Genomic DNA, 26399 nt, shown 5'->3' with positions numbered 1-26399 from the left:
CAACTTCAGTTCTTTAGTCAGTCCTTTAAAAAAATATCATTCTCATCCTCTATGGACAAAATGGGCGTCCATCTGGGACGGTCCGTTCCATCCCTGAGACGGTATGCCCATCTCTTGGTTTAAATAACCACCATCACGGCTCACCTGTTTTTCTGGCTTTGGTCATGTGATATTCGCTCGTGAATCCGCTGTAGTATTTGTGTGGTGACGTGTGCGTGGCCTAGTGAGTGACGTAAGCTCTGACCCCAACTCCGGTTGACAATTTGCCATGCGGAGGGTTCAGCGTGAGTGGTTCTGCATGCTTCTTGAAGCACATGCTGGAATTATTTCCGGGGTGTGTTTGATTATTTGTCCCTCACAACGCTAAGGAAAATAAGCGACAGATTGTAACTCAATAAAGTTGTGTAAGTTGGGGTGCTTGTAAGTCAAGGTACCACTCTGTCTTGAGTCGTATCAGTTGGGTCATTCGGAACATAAATCTCGGGGACATCGCCTTGAATCCGCTTCTGGCTTTAAACACAAGGCCAGGAGTCGTGACGATGATGATGTGGCGGCAGCGGACATTAGCCATGCCTACACGTGCCCTCGACATTATGACTGAACCTTCTCGGCTGTTACCGACACCGACCGTGTCGATCTCAACTTCTTTTGATGAAATGTTCTTCTTTAATGTCTTTCTATAAAGTGCCACAAAATACACAAAAATGAAAATCTTTTCAAATTATTGTCCATATTATATCCAGGTGCGGCATAATTGTTTGAACCGTGTCTTCTAAAAATGTATTACATTAGAAACTCACTGAAATATTGAGTCAAGAGTACTCGGGTCAATCATAATGTTCATGCATTCTGACAATATCTCACGTTCATAATATGATACACAAGTTGGCAATTATTCCGAGGATTTTAATGGAATTATGTGGCAAGCTTAATCGATTCATCGACAACTAATCGACTATCAAATTAATTATTTTAATAATCGAGTCATCGTTTTGAAACATTAACGTAAAATAGTCAATATACTCTGATTTCACAGCCTCTGATCCGGAATTATTCTCTGATTTCTGTAGCCCTTAATGAAAGCAGACTGATGATCTTGTATTTTGAATCAAAATAAGACATTTTAAAACATTTGCTTTACTTTGGAAAATAATGACTGAACTAGTAACTGAAATGGTTTCAAAAAGGTTGGTGCTTGATTGTTTTTTTTTTTTACTACTAAACCAGACCAAATAAAATAAAAAAAAAAAGTTAATAAACAGCAATCAGGCAAGATTTTTTTTTTTTATAATGCGGAGTAAAAATATATCTGATTATTTGACCAATTCCTGGAATGAATGACAGAATACTCGATTAAAAAAATATTCGATTGTGCCTAAAAAAAAGGCGATTAAAATATCGTCTTTCTCTGACCATGTTAAAGAGGCTTGTGTCAGTTGTTCTGTTGAGGATGGGGGGGGTGTCACTTTGTGTGGACCACGCAACCATGTTGAAAGGTTCAGGGGTGACTGGGGAGTCTTCCAAACAGTAGCCTGCGCCGCTTCCTTCCTCCGCTTACCACCGCCCACTTTGTCCCGGCTCGTCCCCACATATACAAACATAACGGGACTTTTATTAACAAATTGATGACACGTTTTTTCATCTGCGCCGATGCGCCCTCGGACCTCTATACGACTTGTTTAGTATGTGTGGTCATTCCAAAGCTGTTTTATTTTGTGCCGTTTCCCTCTTTTGTGTGGAACTTCTACAGATCATTTTGCTGCACTGTTTGTGTGGACACCGTCACTACTGTCCCAGAAAAAAATCCACACACTGTACATGACTTTGACTGGTTCACTGTTTCGAGATTCACATGACTGTGCAAGAGTGGGGGTTGAGGGGTGAGAGTGAAACACAGACTACTCTCGAGACTGTTTCAAGCTCCCTCTTGAACAATGTTACTCCACTCAACTTTATAGACCACTTAAAAAAAAAAAACAAAAAAAAAAAAAAAACACCGCTGCATGCAAAGTGCTGTACATGGAACAGAAATTAATTAGTCATGCAACATCAGATGGTTTAAAAAAAAAAAAGAAAAGAATGACGAAAAACAGTTAACACCACAAAACGTTAAAAGAATACCGCATCTCAGTCAAAAGCCAAAGAATACAAATGTGTTCTATGACGAGTTTTATAGAAAGAGGATTGCATAACATGTAGCGAGAGGTCATTCCAAAGGGGGGGGGGCTGGCAAGGACCAGACTTTTTATTTTATTTAATTTTTTTGCTCAGCTGGTCTTAGATCTGACTATCATCCACATAGCAATGGAAGGAAATGCCACGTTTTCTTAAGATGAAACCCAAGTGCAGCAGATCAACTGAAAACCGCAGAGGCCCCCGAATTGATCCCTGTTGAACACCATACAACAGGAGGCCAGTGCGAAACTCGAAGCAACCAAGCCTAACCAAAGGTTCTGTCGGACAAATAGGATCCAAACCACTCATAAGCGCTGTCACTAATGCCAACTGGGTGCTGCAAACGAGCTAACAGAATACCGTGGTTCGCCGTATCGAACGCTGCAGTTAGAACTCACAAAACAAGGTCTCCAGTGTCATTAGAAATTCTGTGCTTAGGCGTCATCTAAAAACCTGACATGGTGTTATAACCTGTTGTCTGTTTTAAAAAATAAATTAGGAACATTTATGGCATGTACATATTTAAAAAAAAAAAAAAAAAAAACACATTACTACCGTTTTCTTGATTTAACACACACTGTTGCTAAATCTAAATCTAACGCCCATACAAATTAACGCCATTTTAAAATGTTCATTTTTGTGTAAATATTTTGGGTTCAGTCATCGATTTTCAGCGTAAGAGAACATTGAGTGTATTTATATTGCTGGCCGATGACCAAAAGCAGAAGAAGTACGGCTTATTTGGGCTGACGCTTACATCGTTAACGTGTCGAGATACCACATTTATAAATTATGCTGTTGCTGTCATTTGTATCAGCCCGGGTGACGGCACAGCGGCGGTCCCAAGGCCCACTGGCCCTTGCCTTGAGTGTTACTTCATGAAACTGTCATTAACTTTTTGCACGGCATGCGCATTATAGCGCTAACAAAAACACAACGCATTATATTGGTTGACAAACGGATTGATGTCAATATCTGGATTGTCTGTTGTCGCGTTTCCTTCATTGGGTGTAAAAATAAACACGTCAGTCGCAAAACATGGCAAGCCGATACCGTAACCTCTTGATCTCGATCCATCTCATTGCTCATAAGCCAGCCGCCGCACTCATCCCCCCCGGCATTCTTACGCAAGGATTAATCAGCCTGCCGTTCCTGGAGAGATTATTCAAATAGTGTTACATCTACAATCGGAACTTTCATTTTATTTCCAACATGAAGTCGATGCATCTTATTTGCTTTCGGGGGCTGCGGGCCTTAAGCTGTAAAAGTATACCGCATGCCGGATCTTCGCTCCCGGCTTTTTTTTAATTTTTTTTTTTTATGTTTGTTTTACACCTGTGGTGTAAACTAAAAGGCAAAATAAGATTTCAAAATAAGGCTGAGGTGAAATCCTTTATCACGCCTCATCTCCCTTCCTTGTTTCTTTATTTTTTTTTCCCATCAGGTGTGACTAAACAGGTCCTCTCGCTGCATGGCCGTCGGCCAAAGTTCTTCACACGATTCATTCCGAGCCACCTGCCAAGCCCGACGATCACGCCCGTGGCTGAATCAGTTTTTTTTTTTTTTTTTTTTTTGTCAATCCAGGAAAGGAGAGTGCACCATCATGCTGCCGCTAACAGACGCTACTACTTCTTAAAAGCAGTGCGAAGGCAGGAGGGAAGGATCACCGTGTCGCATATATAACTACGACAGCGTACAAAAAAAAAAAAAAAAGCTTTGCATGTTGGCAGCTTGTCACTGAGCTCTAATATGATGTGACCTAAATCAACATGTTACGGGAGAGGTGCAAGGCAACTTCTTGTTTGCTCACACTGGACTGTATTTTTTGTGCTTGCGCCGCCGCTTGACTTCGAGTTTCTCGCCTTTTGAAAACCGTGTACTAGTGATGGGGAAATGAAGCTGTTGTTGTATTTTTGTGTCCTCTAGATGGCACTGTCGGTTTAAATATAGGGTTTAAAGAATAGCAAGTCAGTCTGCTTTCAGCTCAATGTTGAACAGAGAGCGCCATCTGCAGGAGTCCAAAAATACTACAACTGGTTCATGAAGCAGATTTGAAGCTTTATTTATCCATCACTACCCTGTACGGTGAAGTCTGGCGTGGGGGGGGGGGGGGGGGGTAAGGGACCAAACCGCATCGCAAATAGCAAAAATGTTCGATTAGTAAACATGCGCGATATAAATAAAGGTTTTTTTTGTATTGGATTGTATGTGCAGCTATGAAAAAGGATATACACAGATAGTCATTCCTGGTGTTAAACTCTCTTACAGTAATTTTTGGGGGTTTTTTTTGTTTTGTTTTTTAATGTGTTTTGTATTAATCCTAAATAAAGAAAAAGAAAAAAAAAACAGAACAAAGTCATGAAACTACGCTTTTTAGAGAACCAAAAGTTTGCTTTGGGGTTATTAAGGGAGCTGGTCCTCCACAAGTTTGCATATGGACTTTGAACGCAGAATCCACTTCTGCTTGACCTCAATGTGAGAAAATCAACCATATTTCTTGAGAAAAATGCAAAATGAAAAACTTGCTGGTTATAGAAACCGAGCCGTGGAGCCTGCTAGTTGATTGCCACATGCCACCTCGCTGCCCATCCCTTGTTTTTACAAGTCACCTGTTTTTTATCGTTCTACAGTAGGAAAGGGACCTAAATGCATATGGAGAAAAAATTGTAACCTACAAAATTACCCTAAACATATTTAGAACATATTTTGTAAATACTGGAAGAAAAAACGCGAACATACAAATAAATGTGCGCGTGCCGAACCTCGAGTATAAGTGGTTCAAAAAGCTCAAATCACGGCAGTGCTTCTCAATTATTTTCTGTTGCCCCCCCTAGCAAGAAGAAAACGATTGGCACCCACTCTCCACCGCAACGATACTTTCACATTTCCGTTGCGCACAATTGGCAAGGAGAGCGCCACTGCCGACTACTGGAGCGGATGTGCAATTACACTTTATTGTAGTACAGCAGAAAAAAAGCATGTTTCCCCAAGGTCACACCCGACTTCCTCAGCATTGCACTGCGCCCCCCCCCCCCCCCACCCCCCGGGAGCCCGCCCCACTATTTGAGACGCAAGTCACAGTAACGTGACTTGCGAATGTTAATTCATCAATTTTAACATTTACATCAGAGATTCTTGCGTGTCCCACCATAGTAATCGTTCGCATACGATACTTTGAGAATCTCTGTGCTCAGACATCCATGCTGTACTTGTATACCAGGCGTGGGCAAACTACGGCCCGGGGGCCACATGTGGCCCGTTAAACTGTTTAATCCGGCCCGCCGAATTTGGGGGGAAAAAAAAAAATATGAATAAACCTTTTTAATGTTTTATTTTCTAAATAATGTGGTGTGTCAAAGACAGATATTTTGTTGTAATGCTTTTGTCCATTTTCATTTAAAATTAAATTTTTATTTTTTTTCTCCGATGAGGTGCGGTTACCAAAACACTCCATCCATCTGCTCTGTCATATTTTACAACCCATTGTGGCCCGCCAATCCAAAAGTTTGCCCACCCTTGTTCTATAAAATACACAAACATTCTCGTTTCTAGAGGAGATACATGAGGCCTATCTGCGACTTTTATTTCAGTATTCCTTATGTTAAAAGAATGTTTAACATCGTGGCTAACATATTTTTGAAATTCCCTTGGCCAACCCCATTTCAACCCAATAGTACTCATTTGTTTCTGTTTAGTCTACCATGTAGCTTTTAGCACGTGGCCAAAACTGGTGAAGAGTTCCCTGTACCAGTAACACCAAACACCCCCCTGCAGATGTTTGATTTGTTTGTGTGTCATTGGCGAATGCTCCATTGTCCAGAGCTCCAATCTGGCCAGGGCAGATAAGAGCGAGCGCCTCACCTCAAACACTCTCCAACCCCCGACGACCACAGCCCATCTCCTAGAACGGGTTTTATCATACAAAGAGACTCGTTTGGGTGTGTGTCGTTTCCTGCTAAATGTGTGTGCAGACAGTCCGATCTCCCTGGATTAAAAAATCCCTTAATCCCATCAGATCCCCATCCACTCCAAAAAAATGAGTGGCTCCAAGACGCCGGGAATGCTGCGGCTCACTGACTTCTTGCTCCTGCGGTTATGAGTCGCCGAGCCAGACATGAGCCGGTCCTTCAAAGATGGCCGCACCGCTCACTCCTCGTTTGGATCAGCGGCTTTTTAATTGGGTCTCTTTGGTGCCTGCTAATCTCCCTGCAAAAATTGCAAAGACAATCGTGGAGGGCAGTGGTTCTCAAACATTTTGCACCGAGAGCCAACTAAAAAGTTCTGAGCTCTCTACCACTACCACCAACGTTAAAATTTTATGACTAAAAAGTGTGTTTAGGATAGTACGCCGTTGTAATATTTGCGACATGCAGATGTCACTGTCGTAGATGGATGCAGAAAGATTAGAGTTATATGAACTAAATGAATCATTTTTGACCAATTAGGCAAAATTGGATGATTTTCAGCAGCCCAACTGCTTATCAGTAATTGTTTGATCATTAACTGTGTGACGCTATTATTGATCAAGTCAGCCGCTCTTTCCGTGAGTTGAAAGTTTGACTTGGCAGCTCAATATTGATTGATCAGAGGTAAGGAATGACACAACGGCGCGTCGTATCGATGTCCGGTGTCTTAACGGCACAGAAACGTCTAAAAATGTCTGCGGATTTTTTATGCATTTATTTTGTATTAATTTTAATAAGCATGTTTTTGTTGTTTGTTTTGCGACACTCCAGGATTAATGTGCAATAGCCTGTAATTGATTTTCCATCATCTCTCAGTTTTAAAGCTGTTTTTTTTTTTTTTTTTTTTTTTTTTCGTAATAAATATTGGTGAAACCTTTTAACCGGTATAAATGTTGTCAATATCCAAAGCTCAAACGGACCAACTTTATTAGATATTATCTGGTACTAAGCTTTGATTTTTATTTTTTTATTTTTTTTTTTTATTTTGTTTTTGGCGTTCTTTATTTTGGTCGTGTTCAGCTGGCAGGCTTTCACAAATTAGTGTGTCTGCTTTCATCACTTAAATAATTAACATTTTTAAATGTTCCGCAATTTAATGTCATAAAATTGTGGTCAAACTGCATGAATCAAAGCACGCTCAAAATACATCGGGTCAAAAAAAGCTCCCAACATGTGGAAAAATCACAACTTTTGCAATGTATAAAGGAGCCACTGTGCTTTTGACAATGTGAAGTGTGATCGACTCCGGATCGCCTTCCACTGGCCTCCTTTCTTGTCAAACGGAAAATAATGTGAATATGATTCAGCTCGTGTTGTATTTTTCTTCGAAGGAATTAAAGTCGCTAGTTGCCCCCACCCCGAAAAAAAAGAAAAAAAAAGACAGTCAGTGGAGGAGTCGGAAAAGTCCCTAAATATCCAAGTCAAGCTAAATATACCAACCAGGACTAAATTGCTAAAATGGCTGAAGTGACTTTGCATTTTTATGGTCATGCCACTCTGTTCACAGCCAAGCCTAGATGTACTTCTAACTATGGAAGCTGGGAAAAAAAAATTTTTTTCAATGTGAAAATGATCCTCACAATTAAAATTCAAATGAATTGATAAACTCCATTAAATGAGAATGCTCGTTGTATTCTAATTAATTATACCTAATTAAACTGCTGTTCTTGTCATATCTATTGTTTCCATGTTTGTGTTTTAATTTGTGTCGCAATTACCCGCTAATTTATATTACAGTATATGGAAAATGCTTTGTTCCAGCTCCAGCTGTTGTGAAATTCGCCATACAAATAAAGTGGTATTCAATCACCAAAATACCGATAGCACATTTAAATGAACACAATGACGGGTAATTCTGAACAAAGACCTTTCTGACACACATGATGACACACCGATGTGCTAAACGGCCTCAGGGTAGCCCTACTGCCAGGGAACATTTATTCAATATCAGATATATATTTTTTTTAACTTAAGTATCGGTGGCTGGTATCGGCATCATTTACAACCTGACGGTTTTCGATTATTTTAAAGAATCATTCAGCCCTACGCCCAAAGACACAGAATCGACTCGTGTCTTTGCTAACAGTGCTTTAACCCGCTCTGACCTCCTGCAGGGAGCTCCGCGATGAACAAGCTACGGCAGAGCTTCCGGCGGAAGAAGGACATCTACGTGCCCGAGTCCAGCCGGCCGCACCAGTGGCAGACGGATGAGGAGGCGGTCCGCAGCGGGAAATGCAGCTTTGCGGTCAAGGTGACACACGCTCAGGCGCGCTCACAAATTCCTCCAGCGGCGACCTTATTGTGGCACACACACACACACACACACACGTTTTGCCCGAGAGCGACGTTCTGTGACTGTAGGACGCAACGTGTGATTAATCACAAGCCTTCAGAAAGTGTTTACGCTCGAAAACGTTGTTGTGTAAGCGCACAACATTGTGATTGTCCTGCTCTCGTTTGGCTTAATGAATACAGGCTTTTTTTCTTCCTTTTTTTTTTCTTTCTTTTTTTATAATAACGGTCAGAGGGTGCCCAGGGCCTGTCAATTCTCGTTGGTGTCGTTGTCTTAGTTGTTGTTGCCAGTGGAGGAGAAGTTCACCTTTGTTATTTTGGTATTTGTTGGTATTTTGCTTAAAAAACAAAACAAAACTTTATTTTCTTAGTTCGTGTTATTTGCAGCAGGAATGTTTTTATTTTTAATGTTGTTTTATGTATTTTATTTTGTTTGTTTTACTACTGTAATTTAGTTTTGGGGGGGGTTTGTTTTTAACGAAACCCACTTCTTTTCCTGAATCATTCTCGTTGCGGGTGTGGCTATATAAAATGTCATGAAAAAAAATCACAACATTAGCCATTTGTATTTTATTTATTTATTGGGTGGTAAACTTTGCTGTCTCCTTGCTGACGCGACAATACAGTGAAAGATTTACAGAAAACTTCAATTCATAATTTATAGTGGTTTTGCAACTTTCCACAAAAGACGTTTTGATTCGTATCTCAATATATTACAAACTGAAACAATTTGATTCGGTTCAGTTTGATGCCCTGTCATTGTTTAAATCCCCCAAAAGATTTTGCGGTTAAAATTATTTTTGTTACAGCCTAATTAGAATTTTTTTAAAAATTCATTCATTTGAATTTAAACTCAACTCTTGAATGAGCCTCGCCGCTCACATGAAACATAAAATGTAATGTAATGTCATTTATTTTATTTTCATTTTATTTAGTTTTTTTTTAAAACAAAATCTCGCAAAAATGATGTGACACGTTGTAACCGTCATTTTTTTATTCATTCCTTTCCTTCAATTTTTTCAATTATAATTTATTTTTTTTGTTATAAAAGTTTTTATTTTAAAAAATGTTATCTCCTTAATATTCCGCCCCAACAGACACACACACACGCACGCACGCACACACACACGATTAGTTTCGGCGCCGCCACAGGTGGAGGGACGGGTGTGGGTGGCGAGTCTCTATTTTGTCATCAAAAGTTTTCTTATGCAAACAGAAGCGCAACAGCTCGCTTCCTCTCATCGCCATACAAATGAAAACTGGAACGTCAAGAACGACAAAACACGTGACTCATAACGTGGAAGTAAACGCATTCTTGACCTGCAAGAAAATGAATAATAATGTCGAATTACAAGAATTTGAACTCCACCCACATGTAAAAAGTTCTTTCAGATGAAGTCAAGTGCAGTCTTACCTTATTGTATGCTAACCTTGCGTGTTATGAAATATAAAACAACAGATGGTAAAATGAAAAAAAATGGTAAATAAATAATACCAAAAATATACAAATGCAACCTTTAAAAAAATGAGCACATTCGCCACAAAATTGACACAAAGTAAAGAGCGGTCAAAATTGGGGAGTACTGTTTCCAAATTTTTTTTTTTTTTTTTTTAACAACACTCAGAATAACTAAGGCTAATTAAGACCTTGAAGGGACACTTCCCATTCAATAAAATGACCGTAAAATCAGATGTTGATCCGTTAAACGAGTAAAATCCCTCTAAGTGCATCTAAACACGGTGCAAACGTAAACACCCTTTGAGGACAATCCAACAAAATATACTCAACTTAGATTCATCACGATCCTCTTCGCGCTTTTGCCGTCACACTTTGACACTTTTTTTTTTCTTCTTTTTTTTTTTTTCCTTCCACTGCCGCCTCGGTGTTGGTCCGCTGCAACCTAACTTGCTAATACTCCCCCCACCCCCTCCTCCCTCCCTCGCGCGTCTCCTCTAGGTGCCTCCAGAGAGCGGAGTGGTGTGTGTGGGATCGGAATAGTTGCAGTGGAATTATCTCTCGACTGCCGCACCGAGGGTTTTACCGTCCGTGGAGGGAGGAGGGATGGCGGGCTGATCTTAGCTGCTCGCGGTTCAAGTGGCAGCACGGCGTACGGTGTGCTGTGTTTCAATGAGCTGCCGTTCATGCGTCAGAGTCACGCTGACATTTCGGAGACATCTTACTCACCGTTCGAGGCCATTTAGAAAAAGTGCTTTCATTAGAATGCCTTGCCAGGCTCGCCAAAGGATGGAGATGAATGCGGCGGGGGTCGAGTTTATGAATCACGTCGCAGCGCATGATAGGACCAGACAAAGGAAGTGAGCATGTAACAAGAACTGTTGGTGAGGGAGTTTTGTGGTAGTTTGTGGATTTGGATGTGTCGTTTGAATTTATTGGTTTGTAAAAGTTAAATTGGTTGGGTCAATTCATCTCAAAATGGGGTACGCGGGCTACCTCAGGTGGATTGTTACGTAATTTGTTAATTGGATGGAGGATAGATTTGCTTGGTTAAGTAGTTTAGGGCTTGATTGGTTAGTTAATCTGTTATTTGTTCGTTTAAAGGGGAAGTCAATATTTTATTTTTTTTTTTTTAAATCTTAACGAGAATGTCCTATGCAGCCCCACTAGTCAAAACAAGGCATTTTGATTAATATTGCGTTGGTGGGCTCACTGCTAAATATCAAAATCCACCCGGGCGGCCATTTTGCCAATAATGATTCAGCTTCAGAATACAAGTGTGTGGTCATTACCTGAGCCTTGAGCAACTGTGATGTCATTTTCAGGTGAAAGAAAGTGGCAAAATGGCCGCCCATTGAACTGTAAAAAAAAACTGGCGGATTTTGCTGCTTAAGTCACATTCCACAAATGCAAGATTTATCAGAATGTCATTTTTAGACTCGTGAAGGCACAAAGAACTAGACAAGAATTTTTTAGGAGTGGTCTGCCCCTTTAAGTAGTTGCCATTCCTCAGTTGGTTAGTTTGTTAGAAAGTTTGCGCAAATCAATGTGAAGAGTTTTAATCACCCATGACTGCGTTTATCGCGTTTTCATTTTTCTTTATGAATTAATTTCTTTTAATCGCTTATCAGGTCAAATCAGATCTCATTTAAACAAGAATTGTTCGCAAAGGGAAAAAAATCTTTTTCTTACATTTTTTTTTTCCACAAAAATGAGAAAAACTGGATCATTTCCCACTCTGGGATGACTGCCAATTAGAGCTGATACTGAACAGAGTGTGCATTGTGCTGCTTTTTTATCAGGCTTCCGATGACTGCTTTAACATTCTGATACGCAAAACATATTTTAATATTGACTTTATGAGGTTTGGAAAGCGCTTTGACTTTGATGTTTTTATTCATCGTGCCACCCTACGCCATTGCCCAGTCATATTAGGAATACGGGCAAATATTCACACGTAGGACCCGCATGGCCCCAACTTGCCAGAAATTCCGCATGTTCAATGCGATTTTTGTTGCGCTTCATTCGAGTGCATCTTCAACGCAATCTCTGTGTTCCAGAATAGAAAATTATCTGTCAGATCGTTAGTGTGCATCCCAGTTAGTTAATTAGTTGGCTACTTGAGTTTCTGTTTGGTTAGTACAGGCGTGGGCAAACTACGGCCCGGGGGCCACATGCGGCCCGTTAAACGTTTTAATCCGGCCTGCCGAACTTGAACAAAATTAAATGAATAAACTTTAATGTTTTATTTTCTATATACTCTGGTGTGCCAAAAACATATTTTGTTGTATTGCTGTTGTTCATTTTCATTAAAAAATTTTTTTTTTCTCCGATGAGGTGAGATTACTAAAACACTCCATCCATCTGCTCCTGGTCCGGCCGGCCCCTCTGTCAAATTTTAGAACCCATTGTGGCCCGCCAATCAAAAAGTCTGCCCACCCCTGGGTTAGTAAGTCACTTGTTTTGTTAATTTGCGTGGTTAGGTTGTCACTTTTTTAGTTGTCGGTAAGTACACTTGGCTATTAGCTCTTGGTTAGTTGGTTAATTTATTGGCTGTTTGTTAGGTCGTTTGTGTGTGAATAAGTTAGTTGGTTAGTTTTGTGTTTTGGGAGTTGGCAAATGTGTTCAATGTTTGGGTAATTACTAGGCTTTTTGGTTAGTGGGTTGGTTGATTGTTAGTTGGTTGGTTAGTTTGGTTAGTAAGTCGATTGGTTAGTTGTGTATTAGTGCGTTTGTCGGGTAGTTGTGTTGGTTAGTTATTTTTAGCTTTTTTGTGATTGAAATTCACCCCTCCACAATTTAGTTCATTGATTAGTTGTTTGGTTAGTAGGTCAGTTGAGTAGTGGAATGTTTGGGGCAATGTTTTGTTACTTAGTTTGGTCAGTTACTTTGTCGTCAATGAATATGTATGGTCGTCGGTTAGTTTATTGGCATTTCGTAGGTTGGTTAGTTTGCTGTTGGGTAGGTTGGTTAGTAAAACCACGTAAGACGTGTCTACTACTTGACAGCATGTGTTAAATGTGGTCGGGTTGGCCCATGAAAAACACTTGAGTGAAGCGTCTGTCACGAATCCGCCAGCCTAACATGCCAGATGTCCAGAGTCCCTTTCCTACAGCATGGCCGCCTCCTCACACCTGCGGCATCCCTGTGTGCACGCGTCGATCGCGCATATTGAAATACACCATGACTCACGAGCATGGCGTCACACTCTGGAAATAGCGCTGCCGGCTCTCCAAGGCCAGGGTGGTCCTACTAGGGTCGGCGTCACTCGCCGTGTATCTGCGAGGAAAGGGTAAGGACTTCCTCTCGGTGTGCACAATGGCTTCCGACGTTCCCGAGCGACACGCACATGATATGACGCTGCCGAAAGGCCGGCAAAGGGGAGGGCTCATTCCTGATTGTCTGTGCCTGATCCTGCGGTGCAGCACGGCCAGAGGAAACGGGACAGGAACAGTCTTGAGGAGTTGGCTCCCTCTCATGTTTAAATAAAGTGCAAAAGTGCAGCGTCAGATCATCTTTAGATAAGAATGAATTAATGATTGTGCACATCCTCAAAAGTGGAATTTTGTTTTTCCAACTTCTGTGTTAGTGTGACATGAATGTAAACTTTACATCAAAATATTCATAAAAACAATCATTATAATCTGCAGGTCATATCTCTGAATTTGTAGGTTATTTTTCCGTTTGTCAGTCACTTCTATAGTTGCTTAGTTATTTTGTTGGGTTAGCTGTGTGTTAGTAGGTTAGGGGGTTGGTCCTTTACTGTATGTTTGTTGGTTTCTGATTAATTTGGTTTTGGTTGGTTGTTCGGTTAGACACCTTAGTAGTAATTGTTGGCTGTTCTGTTTGTTGGTTAGTTGGCCAGTTCGTGACTTATTTGGTTAGTTGGATGTTTTTTTTTTTTTTTGCCTTTTTTGTTTTCTTTTGGATCAATTTCTTTGTGAGCTGCTTGGCCATTTTGATTGCTGGTTGGTTTGTTTTTTGATTTAGTAAGTTACATCATTTTTGATTGGTTTGTTTGTTTATTATTGTTATTGTTATTGTTAGGTTGATGCTTGGTTGATGAGTTAGTTTAATGATTTCGCCGATTGGTTAGTTAGTGGGTTTCTTGGTTGTTTGATTTGTTTGTTAGTTGTAATTTTGTATAGTTGAGTATTAGTTTGTTGATTTTCTTTTTTTTTAATTTAATTTTATTTTCTTGGTTAGGTAAATTGTTGGTTGGTTAGTTTGGTTTAGTTTGTTAGTGTGCTTGTCGGTTGCTTAGTACCATTATATTGTTGGTTGATTAGTTGTTCCTTGTTTGCTGGTTAGTTTTTAAGTTAGTTTCTTTGGTGCTGGTTAGTTGATTAATTTGTTTGGTTAGTTGTATCGTAGTAGGTCAGTTGGTTGGTTAGTGAATTTATTGTTTGGCCTGTTTAGTGTGTGGTTTGGTAATTTAGTAAATTAGAAAGTCCATTGGTAAATTGTTGGTTTGGTTAAGCATCCATTCTTTTGTAAATATTAGTTGTTTTATTTTAATAATTTAATTTCTCGTCAGTTCTAAGGGACAATTTTGCAATTTTGTCATAGCGCCAGATAAATGTGTCTATTGAGGAATATATCAATTTACTTTTGTTTGTCAAAATCGGGACTAAGTGGGGAATTGACCCTACAGATCTAGAAGATGGGGCTGCTGTGAAAAAAAAAAAAAAACTGTAACATGCACTATCGCAACCCTTACGAGCGGAGTGGAACAGACAGTGCACGTCATGATGGATTAAGGTTGTTCTGCCGCGTGCCGCTCTACTTTGAAACGTTACATTTTCCTCCGACGTGCACTGTGGAGATTTCCGACCATGATGCATCTACTCGCCAAGTGCTGCGTGAAAGAGACTATTATGTTTTAATCTGGGATTAGGATTAATCATAGATGAGACATCGTGTTCTTTGCCTATTGTGCGAAGGCCGGTCTGCTCCGTTCAGATGCTCTCATAACAAGCCCTATGCAGCGACTCCGTTTTGTCCCACAATCCACCAGAAACGGCGAGGGATCGTCTCAACTACGACTGACCTTGTGATTGTATTTAATTATGTGTATAAATCATCAGTGCCAAGATGCCAGGGGCGTACAAGACTCACTCAAATAACCAGCTTCTCTTTTGCCATCACGGCCTTATTAAATCTCACAAGGTGCGCCTTGGGAAGACTTTATACGCACCATTACTCATTTCAGTGTGTGTGTGCGTGTGTGTGTGTGTGTGTCTTCCTGCAGTACTTGGGACACGTGGAGGTGGAAGAGTCGCGCGGCATGCACATCTGCGAGGATGCGGTCAAGCGGCTGAAGACGGTAGGTTTTCTCCGGAAAGCCTCCAGAAGAAGACGCCCCTCCTTCGTCTTGTCTGCCTGCTCCAGGTTTTCTTTCCTGCCGTTTCCCGCTTGAGAGGCTGTTTTTCGTCAACTTCCACTATGCTCCTACTACATTCCCTGGGTGTCTTTTGACCCCTCTCACTCCATCCGCCGCATATATTCCACGGGGGAGGGTGGGGGTAATCTTGCCGGCCGAGATCATCGCCGAGCTGGAGTAATGATCACAGCTCAATTTTGGGGGTCTTTCTCGTTAGTTAGGTTGGAAAAAAAAAATCTAAATACAATATTCACGTTTGAAGGTAAAAGCTGAATATGTGAAAACTATGAACTATTTAGCGCTCAATTGTGAAGATATAGTGTTAAACTTATTTTTTTAACTATTTTTTTTTCAAGATTATTTGGTTATTATTCTTTTTACACCAAACCCAAATCAAATTGGAGTATTCACCGCTTTTGCTTGTTTTACACAGAACTAAGACAAGGCGATATGTTGCTGAAAATGAGATTCAGCGCCAACATTTAGTTGGTGAGCGTGAGAAAGGGCTTGTGCGTCCTTTCCTTGCAAAATTCCCTCGTGCGCAGGCATCATCCTGCCTTCGCTACGGCTCTGATGCTACCTCCAAAGGCGGAAATTTGGAAACTTTTCAAATTTGAGTGTATTTAAAGGGACAGCGGTGCACATAAATGTCCATATCAGTCAGAACACCGACACGCTCGTATGGCCTGAAGCGATCCCGCCGCGTATGTGCGCACGTACGCTCATGCGGGTGAGAGATGGGAACATACGTACGTTCACAACACATCTCACGGACGAAAAAAAAATCACATACCCACTCGGCGTATGATTACTACGCGATATCCCCCTCAAACACACACGACACAAGCAGCAGTAGCACATACACGTCGACGCTTGACGAGGTCACATGGAGCCCAAGGCCACGCGCCGCTCTTTTATGGCTTTGGCGCCGTTGGACAACAGAGTCCACCGTCCTCCGGCGATCACTGACCGTCTCTCTGCCCTCAACCTAATGACATTTCTTTTGGCTCGTGCTGAGTCCTGCAAGCCCGGCGGTGGATGGACAGTATAGTCATGACGTTTACATCGAGTGTGTGAGCGGGTATCTCGAAGTCTGTGTGTGTGAGGCCATTACAGTTATTGCCTTTTTTTTTTTCAGTTTAAAAAAGACATCTATTCGAAGGAGGCGATTATTTTTTTGTGTAGTTCTATCATCCTCATTGATGCTTTAAAATGCTAACAGTTGTCATTGTGTCGTTGCTTCTCCTGCTAGCTGGCCTTCCAATGACTCCATTGTATTCCTGGAAGTCGCAATATTTTTCTCACGACTCTGTTCTGTGTCAAATTGACCTCCACACTACCCGTACTGTGATTTCACTCCCTATACTTGGTCATAGTCAAGATCCCCGGTTTGTGGTGAAACCATCAAAGGATCACTGATAAAATTGGCTCCATACAGAGAGAGTTGGTAACAAATATATTTTCCGCTGCTTTTACGCGGAACTTCGCAAAATTGCCACAATTGGGATTCAATGCCAAGACAGCTTAGTGAATTTTCGATTTGGCTGTCACCGCTCAGTTTTCCGTTTTGATCGAATCAACTGCCTCTTTTACATCGGGAACTTGCAAAAACACAGAAGAAACACAACAGAAAGAAAGAGCCACAGTTTATACACCTTTCATACAGAACCCAGCAAAGGCAGGAAATTGCCGCACTTGGAATTCACCCTCAAAAAAAGCTTCTTTTTTTTAATTTTATTTTATTTATTTATTTTTTAATTTTTATTTATTTATTTTTTTCGTAGTGGAATCAGTTGCTCCATTTCCACAAAGAAAAAAAAAAAAGATTAATTGAATAATTCTCATAATCTCCCTTTACACAGAACAGGCTAAAAAGTTGAAGAGGCTGCAAGTTGGTCAACTCGTCCTTTTTACTTACTTTACCTCTCAAACCTCCATTTTCCTTCCTCCTCAGAGATCCTCCCCACTTTCATACCTTAAAAAAAAAGCACCGAGCAATTGTATTACTATTTGTTGGTGTTATATTTATTTTTTTGTCTTTTTAAGCAGGTTTTAATTGTGCTGTTGTCCAGAAATGCTTCAATTCGACTGCCCCGCCCCCAATCACCCCCCATCCCAATTCCTGCCTTTTTTAATCATTTCCCCCACCTTTGCCCCTCAACTTTTACTAACTGCAGCTAACCAAAATAGCCGTCACCATCCTCATCTGCATGTGCCACTAACAATCTGACTTACTGGTTAACATGCTAGATCACGCATTCAAACGTCTCCACCCCAACCGGCGTGTAACAGGAGCAGAGTGGCACGCCTTTCCACGGCTTACCGGCGGGGCACGAGGAGGGGAGGGTGGGGGATTAAGAGTAAAGACTAGCCTGCATCTGGTTTCTTTTTGGCGGCCTCAACTTGACCTCTGTCTGCTTTTTCTTGGAAGCGGATAAAGAAACTATTCAAAATTTGATTTTTGCGTGGGGTGGGGGGGGGGGGATTTTACTTAGGCCATATGACCAAGTTGAGGTTCCACTGTATAATTTTTATTTTTATTTTTTATTTATTTATTTTCAATAACACAGACATCTCTATAGTCAAAACTGGTTGGTTTAGTTTCATTCTTTTGAGCGCTCTCTGTCAAAGCGTTGTTTTTTTTTTTTTCATTGGCGGCCCGTGCACTTCACACTAAGTCCGACTTGAAATGAATCCCCCTCATATTACCATCATTTATGACACCACAACTGGAGAAATAATATACAGAAACACACTCACACAGTACTGAGTGAGTGTTGGGCAACTTAGCTTCTCTTGAAAGGTCCTTCTTGAAAATGGCCTCGCAAGTGTAACTGCAATTAAATCCACACTTTTTCCTCCTTCGGCCTTTGTGATTTAAAAAAAAGTGAGAATATATTTAAGATTTTTGAACGCTCGCCAATTCCGACTTTCAGGTACGCTGATTCCGCATAGCGCTGCCCCCTCACGAGTGAGTGTCCAATCACAAAACGCGTTCATCACTTTCAGCGTGAGGCCAGCATGAAGGCTCGCTGTAACCAACTCGTGATCTGATTGGCTATCGCAACTGCCTATCAACTGTATGAGCCCCAACACTCACACAGAAGAAACGCCCGCACGATTGTATCTGAAGGCCTCGGACGAATAGTGTGTGCTTCTGGTGTTGTGAAATCTGCCTGGCAACACGAGGTTGCTGACTTCTGATTGGACAAAAACTCTCACCTAAAAATACAACACAATGTGAAGAATATGATCATGATTTCTTAATTTTGTTAGGCCAGCAGAGCAGGCCTTGACCATCCGCCACTGGTTATTTTTGGTCGTGTAGTAATTTGTGCGCATCCCGTGTGCGTGTGGTGCTACTAACGCTGATCACAATCGGTGTATAATCGTTATCGCTCATAAACAGACAATCAATTATAAAACAACCCAATCAACCCCCTTTCCTCCTCATACGATTCTTCCAGGTAACACTGTCATACTTTGTCCACCCCATCCCTCTCACCTGCCCCGTTTTTTTTTTCTTGTTTTTATTTATTTATTTTTTTAAACAACCATCCAGGACAGGAAATTCTTCAAAGGATTCTTTTCCAAAGTAAGTTGTTGATTTGTATCCAGTCCAAGTGCCTCTCACTTTTCTCTCTCTCTCTCTCACGTTTAACAAGTCACCCTTTTTTTGAAGGCCAGATCATGGACACACACACACTCGCACACACTAAACGCACAAATGCATGTGGGGGCAAAGGTGGGGCACCTGTTTGTGTGTGGGTGGTGTTAACAACTTGTTCCTCGCCAATGAACCAAAAGTGGATGAATTTGTGTGAATGAGCGTCTACGCCACACACATGCACTCGCACTCACGCACTGTGGTCATTGCTGCTCTAACCAGCAGGCAGCACCCGAGCACCGACCTTCTGGCTTCTCTCCTTCCGTTTGGCTTGAATAGCACAGTTTTGTTATTGTGGATCAGCACATGTCTTGTTTTTGACTGAAACATGCCTTTTTTTCCCCCCTACTGTTCACAGGCTGGGAAGAAGGCAGTGCGTGCCGTGCTGTGGGTGTCGGCGGACGGTCTCCGTGTGGTGGATGACAAAACTAAGGTGAGAAAACACCGCACGCAATGGACGGATGCAGAATCGACTTTTTCCAGTAAACCTTAAACAATGAATATGTTTGCATGTTACATTTGCTTATGGCAGTTATCACTAGGGCCCGACCACACAATTGGATTGGCGTCCTTATAACTTCATGAATTAAATGGTTTTTGTCCCTCCCACTGGATACTTGGGTTAATTTTAGTTCATTTTATTGTGTATGCTATACAAAATATGTATTTTATGAATAAATGAATAATAGAAAATTGCCATTAAGCTCATGTAATTTTAAATTAAAAATGATAATATGGGGATGTACAGGGGTCCAAAAAGGAAATTGTGTTTTTTTAACAATATATTTACACTGAATGGGGATCAGGCCGGCCTGCGTACAGCGAAAATTTGCGTATTATTGCCACCCTTTGAAATTTATTGATGGAAAGAAATGTTATTTTATGATGCTGAGAGGCGAAATAGGCTCTTTGCTATCGTGTGGGGGTGCGTGTGCGTGTGTGCGTGCGTGCGTGCGTGTGTGTGTGTGCCCCTGCATGCTGGAGCAGAATCATATTCACATAATATTAGACTGACATCTTCTGGAAAATGGTGAAACTACTTTGACATCTGGAAATCACCTACTGATTTTTTTTTTCCCCCGTTTAAAAATAACAAATAAACCAAGCTAAAAAAATGCATATAAAATCAGTAAGTTGATAAAGTATAAAAGGAACGATATAATTATGTGTTTTGCCATTTGACGATAAAGCAAATCAATTCTGCATAATAAAGCACAAAATGGCAACACTACCATATGATTGAATATTTTTTTTCCTATCAAAGTGGGAATATATATTTTATGCACAACATGGTTTCTATAGTAATCATTTCACGCATGTTAACAGTCCATTTCTTGTATCAAATTCCAACGAAAAAAAATGAGAACATGCTTTTCATGATTAAAAGAATGTATTTACAAATAATCACCGGTGTAACATTTCAATTTGACAAACGACACAAACAGTGCCTCTTTTTCCACAGGATCTGATCCTAGACCAGACGATTGAAAAGGTATCATTCTGTGCGCCGGACCGGAATTTTGAGAGAGCCTTTTCCTACATCTGCCGGGACGGGACGACGCGTCGCTGGATCTGCCATTGCTTCATGGCAGTCAAAGACTCGGTGAGAACGCCGCACGAGTAAGAAAAATGTAACAATTGGCGCAAACATGACGCTCGAGGCCGTTCGTGTAGGGGGAGCGACTCAGTCACGCCGTCGGCTGCGCCTTCGCTGCCTGCCTGGAGCGCAAGCAGAAGCGGGAGAAGGAGTGCGGCGTCACGGCCACGTTTGACGCCAACCGGACCACTTTTACCCGCGAGGGCTCCTTCCGGGTCACCACGGCCACAGAAGCGGCTGAACGGGAGGAAGTCATGAGGCAACTGCAGGACTCTAAAAAAGGTGCGTCACAAGAAACTCGCACACTTCCCGGGATTGTTACTTGTCTTTGGCAAAGGAAGTCACTGCTCGTAGGAAATATTCCATTTTAGAATCCGAGAATCAGAATGCCTTTTATTGTCATTGTACTCCGTGTGCAACGAGATTAGAGAGCTCCCCTCTCCAGTGCAATACAACAATAATTTAATTAAATGGATAAATTAGATTAATTAAAGATTAAATAATTACATTTTGGTCTTTCATATGATAATATCCCCAACTCAGTTTTGATTTTCCAGTAATACACGTTTTTCTTTGATAACTGGAGGACATTTTCCGTTGACTAGGATGGTGGGAGTGTTTACTAGAAAGGAAGCGGTTACTGAAAAGCAAAATTGATTTGCGTCTATTAGACGGAGAATTTTGTTTGTATGTGTTTGGAATAAGAAAAACGTTAGCAGAATCTGTAATTTTTTTTTGTGTTTTTTTTTTTTTTACTATATAACAAAGTTTTTGGGGGATTTTTTAAAATTAATATTTGTAATTTATTTTTCAAATGGTTTTTATAAGTTTATGTAATTAAAGTGTTTAATTTTATAGGTGTATTTTTGGGGGTGTAATTTTATTTATTGCAATTCAATATATTTAAATTCTTTTTAATGGTATTTTATTTATTTTTTTGTTTTGTTTTGGGTTTTTTTGTATTTGTTGGGGCGGTGTTTCGCATAATTGGCAAGACAGCCGTCCCAAATGTTGAAGCTTTGGTCTTCTTTGTCGGCGATCGTGATTCGAAATCCATATCAAGCCACTCTTTCCTGCATGTCGTTCCCCGTCGCTTGCCGTCGCTTCTTCATCTGTCCTTTCCATTAAAGGCAAAAAGCCCCGAAATTATCTCTCTATTTTTAAAAAAATTATTTTTATATTTGTGTTTTACCTTTTTGTCTTAATCATTTATTATTCCCTATTTTAGTTATTCACTTATTACTTTTTGTAGTGTTTAATTTCTTATTTAATTTTTTTACCGTAGTTCCGTAAATACCGGCACAAAATGGCTTAAAATCTTGAACAGACAAACTATATTGCCAACAAGCTTGTGGTATCGCACCCGAAAAGACTCCGTATTGTTCCCTAACAGCCGAGAGCGACGCGATGGTGGCGGGTAACTCGTCCGGCAGAGGCGTGGTCAACGTCTCTGCCGTTCAGTCGGCAAGCACGCCGTCGCCCTCGTCCTCACCGCCCCTCTCGCTGAGCACCTTGGGCATACCCCGCCGACACGCGCCCGCCGAAGCGCTGGCTAGGCAGGGCTCTTTCCGCGGCTTCCCGGCGCTCAGCCAGAAGACGTCGCCCTTCAAGCGCCAGCTGTCGCTGCGCATGAACGAGCTACCCTCCACCGTGCAGCGCAAGTCGGACTTCCCCATCAGGAACGCAGGTGAGAAGGAGAGCTCGCGCCACACACTCGGACGCGAGCACACACGCACACAAAATCGACTGGTTTTCTAATTGGTGTTTCCTCCCCCAACCCGCATGCAGTGCCCGAGGTGGAAGGAGAGAACGACAGCATAAGCTCTCTGTGCACTCAGATTGCAACGGCGTTCAGCGGACACCCGGAGGACCCGTTTTCCTCTGCGCCAATGCCCAAAGCGCTTGCCTCGCCACAGTCACCCGTAGCGCCAGGTAACCATCACCCCGACATCCCGCATCCATTAGCCGAGCCGCTTATCCTCATGATGAACAGTTCAACTCACCGTGGCACACATAGAAGTATTATCCCCAATACAAATACGACCAAACAAACTATTAAGTGGAAAAAATACGCAACTAGAGATGTAACATACAAAGATATTAGGTGAAAAATACTCGGGAAGGGCGGAATACCAATTTAGATGGAAAATACAAAAATCTTTAAAAATGACACCCAAATGTTATGAAATACTAAATATTAGGGAAATACCCGAATATAGATGTAAAAAAAAAAAATTTTGGACCTAAAACAAAATTGTCTGCTATAAATGAATCAGTCAAAATATAATGTAGATGCAAATTAACAAAGAGAATTTCACCAAATTATCACAAGATATTTAGAAAATATTTGACAAAAACATTTAAAAGATATTCAATGAAAAATACTCAAATTTTAGAAAATACAAAATAGACAAAAGTAAATGAAAAAAATAAATAAATAGATGTCAAATACAGAGATTACAAAAATACTCATCTCAAGGGGAAGATACACATTTAGAAGAAAAATACATAAGTTTTACAATAGAACCAAAATATTATGAAATAACAAATATTAGAAAAAACATGTAGATGGAAAATAACTAAGTAGAAAAATTTACGAAAATATTACTACATAAGAAAATTATGCCTATTATTAGGCAAACACATTTAAATTGATACTAAAGTACCAAAATATTATGTAAAAAAAATACTCAAATATTCGATGAGAATTATACAAACACGAATTAGACAAAAATAACAATTTTTTTTAAAGGAAAATACTGGAAAAAATACAGAAATAAATAAGTAAAATGTTATTGTAGATGAAAAATACAGAAATCTTATCAAATATTGGCTTGAGCAGGACTTTTTGCACCGCGTTTGGCAGCAGCGTAGCATGCGTCTGATGTCGTCGTCGACTATGTGAGTTCGATTCTCACTTCACTAAAGCCTGTCCTCATGATTTCTAACACACACCTTTCACGTTTTGGACATTTCGCGTATGTACTCGCTTTCTCGTACACTCGATTGACATGTTCCGCCTCTCATGTCTAACATTCAACCATCCCTCTCTTCCTCTTGCTCCTCCGCTGTAGTCAACGGCTCTGCTGTCGCTGCTACCGCTTCCTTTTCCGCTCCCCATCCTCATCCTCATCATCTTCCTCCGCCCCACCATCCTCCTGCTGCTGCCGTTAATCCTCCAGCTCCGTGCTCGGCTGCGTTGGCCCCCGCTCTGCCCGCTCGAGACACTAACCCCTGGGCCAAGACCCCTGCTGGGGTCCCGGCCCCTGCAATGGCGGGTAAGAGCATATTAAAAAGCCTGTGCGAAACAATGGAGGTGACTGGCTGTGCAGTAGGGATGTCACAAATGATTTGGTTTGGAGTCGATTATCTTATCGATTATCTCTTCCATTTCTCTGATTTCAAACATTGGCTTGTTTCTTGAAAAACTCCATTGTCGGGTCACTGGTATGTCGAAGCATCAGAACTGCAACCGCATCTTAGTTTTTACACAAAATGTAATTATACAGAAAATCTCCTTAGTACATGAGTGTTGAAGGTTATTTTTAAATGTATTTAGTTTGCTATTGCTTTATGTGCATATGGAAGAAGGAAGGGGAAATTTGAGAGGTGGAGTTCACTTTATGACAACACAATACTTTGTGACTCTTTTTTTTTTTTTAAATCTTGCCCTTGACAAACACTTTTTGAAAAACTAAAACTAATCCTAAAACAAAAGTAAAATGAAGCATTTAAAAAATTAAATCAATAAGACTACTGCTGTACTTGTTCGGGTTTGAATAAGTTTTAATCTTGCAGAGGTAGAACAGAAGGTTTGGGATTTAACGACCCAAATATCTACCTTTGCTTTTCACAAACCGGGTTTTTCCTGGCTCAAGTAGAAACAGAGGTGATACCGGTTCTGATCATTCGGTGATGAGAAATTTGAGGCGCTTCTCTTTGATGGTTTTGGCCTAGAGCAGCTTCCCGACCCGTAATTGTCTGTCTAAATTTGGTCAATGTTTGTTTTTGTTTTTTTTTGTTTTTTTTTTGTTTTTTGTTTTGTTTTTTTGCAGTATTAATCAATTTGAAGTGTTGAAACCAGCTTGAAAACAAATTTAATAACTCTCTTGAATGATCCCATTACACGCAGCCACCCCCATTCGACGTTTCTTTTGCACAGCACAATGACAGCGTGAAAGGGACAAATGTTTCTTTTCATTTTTCTCCAAAAAGGAGGTGATTGGTCGTCGCCCACGCCCATCCTCATCGTCCCGCCCACGTCTTCTCCGGTGTTGCCCTCGCATAAGCGCACCCCTTCTGAAGCGGAAAAATGGCTGGAGGAGGTTTCCAAATCTGTCCGGGCTCCTCGCCCTGACCCCATCTTGTCAGGGGCCCCACTGCCCGCCCCGGCGTTTGCCGCCCCTGTGGCAACTATACCCCCCGTGGCGTATGTGCCCATGCTGCCCCCGCGCCAGACTGCTTTCCACCCTATGTCCAACGGGCTGTCGTTCCCACAACCCAGCGTGCCTGTGGTGGGCATCACCCCCTCGCAGATGGTGGCCAACGTCTTCGGCTCGGCCGCGCAACCCCAGACCTTTCCTGCCCCGGCACCCGTAGCACCCCTGGGTGTCGCTGTCCCCGCCCCCTTCATCAAGCCTCCACCGTCACCCGCCACTGCCGCCAGCCCCGCCCATGCGAACCCTCCCAACGGCGGCAGCAGCTTCAACGGGGCGAACAATTGGGCCGCTCCGCCCCGCCCGCCCGTCAACTCATCACCCACTCCCGCTGCGTCGCATCAGCCACAGGAAGATGCCTTCGAGGCCCAGTGGGTGGCGCTGGAGGGGCGCTCGCACCAGCGCACTACGCCGTCGCCCACCAACCCCTTCTCCACTGAGCTACACAAGACGTTTGAGATCCAGCTCTGATGACTGTGCCTGAGGAAGGGAGGGGCTTGGGGTTGTAGCAGGGTGGTGGTGGTCGCGAGAGGCAGGGTCATGTGGTGTCGTCAAAGATCCCTCCCGCGAAAAAAAAAAAAACATGCTGCTGTTCTTCACGAGTCTCATCAGCTTTCTCTGTGGTTATTCAATCGTCCTCCACTTGTACTGCCACCGCCACCAACCCCCTGTAAGCCGCCTCTTTCCCACTCAACTCTGGACCCCCCTTAAGCCCTCCAACCTCACCCAACTGGAAGAGTAAAGCAAGACAATGCCAAAATGTTTATTTTTATGCATTAAGTATATTTTAAATAGCTACGAATTCCAACCGTCATCTTGCCAAAGGCACAGAGTCGCGACAGATTTATGTATGCGTGTGATATATATATATATATATCTATATATATATATATATATATATATATATACCCGTATGTAATATATGTTGCATATGTATATTTTACATAAATATATCTATAAAGAATCTCACACAGCAGTGCTAATTTTTAATGTTATGTAAAGAGATTTTGTGAAGGGACAGCTGCTTTACTTTTTTGCTTGTTTTTTTTTTTTTTTTAATATTTTAATTTTACCCTTGATGGTCGACTGTAAATAAGCCGTCATTGCAGCAACAATCAACAACAACCGAGCGACAACTGCAGAAACGAATGGCGAGCTTACGTTTTACTCCTTTACTGCAATTCGTTTTGGACGAGTCTATCACTTATCTACCTTTTTTGTTTCTTCTTTTCAAAAGGAATAGGTGATTCCTCATGTTTTGGTTTTGCACACGCAAGCAATGACATGAGATGATTGGACGTCCTCCCGCTGTTCAAGAGTTAATAGGGAGACAATGACAAAGACAATGACAAATCGAAACAAACGCTTTCCCGTTCTTGATGTTGTTTTATTTTTTATTTTGAAATCAAATCCTGTGAATATAATCTT

The 26399-nt window shown here is 41.4% G+C and overlaps 1 protein-coding gene across 3 annotated transcripts in view; it reads left to right on the top strand.

Moving 5' to 3' along the window:
* numb (NUMB endocytic adaptor protein) overlaps positions 1-26306 on the top strand; it is a 36974-nt gene extending 10668 nt beyond the window's left edge. The window contains exons 2-11 of one of the 3 annotated variants that reach the window (XM_088312790.1): positions 8255-8391; positions 15140-15214; positions 18834-18866; positions 19297-19371; positions 20401-20541; positions 20613-20817; positions 21929-22222; positions 22324-22467; positions 23610-23813; positions 24751-26306. In XM_088312790.1, the coding sequence (XP_088168916.1) occupies positions 8266-8391; positions 15140-15214; positions 18834-18866; positions 19297-19371; positions 20401-20541; positions 20613-20817; positions 21929-22222; positions 22324-22467; positions 23610-23813; positions 24751-25442 (1989 nt within the window). In that variant the 5' untranslated portion in view covers positions 8255-8265 and the 3' untranslated portion in view covers positions 25443-26306. The remainder of the gene's footprint in view (positions 1-8254; positions 8392-15139; positions 15215-18833; positions 18867-19296; positions 19372-20400; positions 20542-20612; positions 20818-21928; positions 22223-22323; positions 22468-23609; positions 23814-24750) is intronic. The other 2 variants (XM_088312807.1, XM_088312798.1) reach the window with 2 other exon arrangements.
* Positions 26307-26399: the final 93 nt, after the last annotated feature.

Source organism: Idiotropiscis lumnitzeri, chromosome 1 (genome assembly GCF_059441095.1).
Source record: "Idiotropiscis lumnitzeri isolate Australia: NSW breed Sydney's pygmy pipehorse chromosome 1, RoL_Ilum_1.0, whole genome shotgun sequence".
Lineage (NCBI taxonomy): Eukaryota > Metazoa > Chordata > Actinopteri > Syngnathiformes > Syngnathidae > Idiotropiscis > Idiotropiscis lumnitzeri.
The sequence above is the reverse complement of the archived record's forward strand: the minus strand, read 5'-3'. Positions and strand labels throughout refer to the sequence as shown.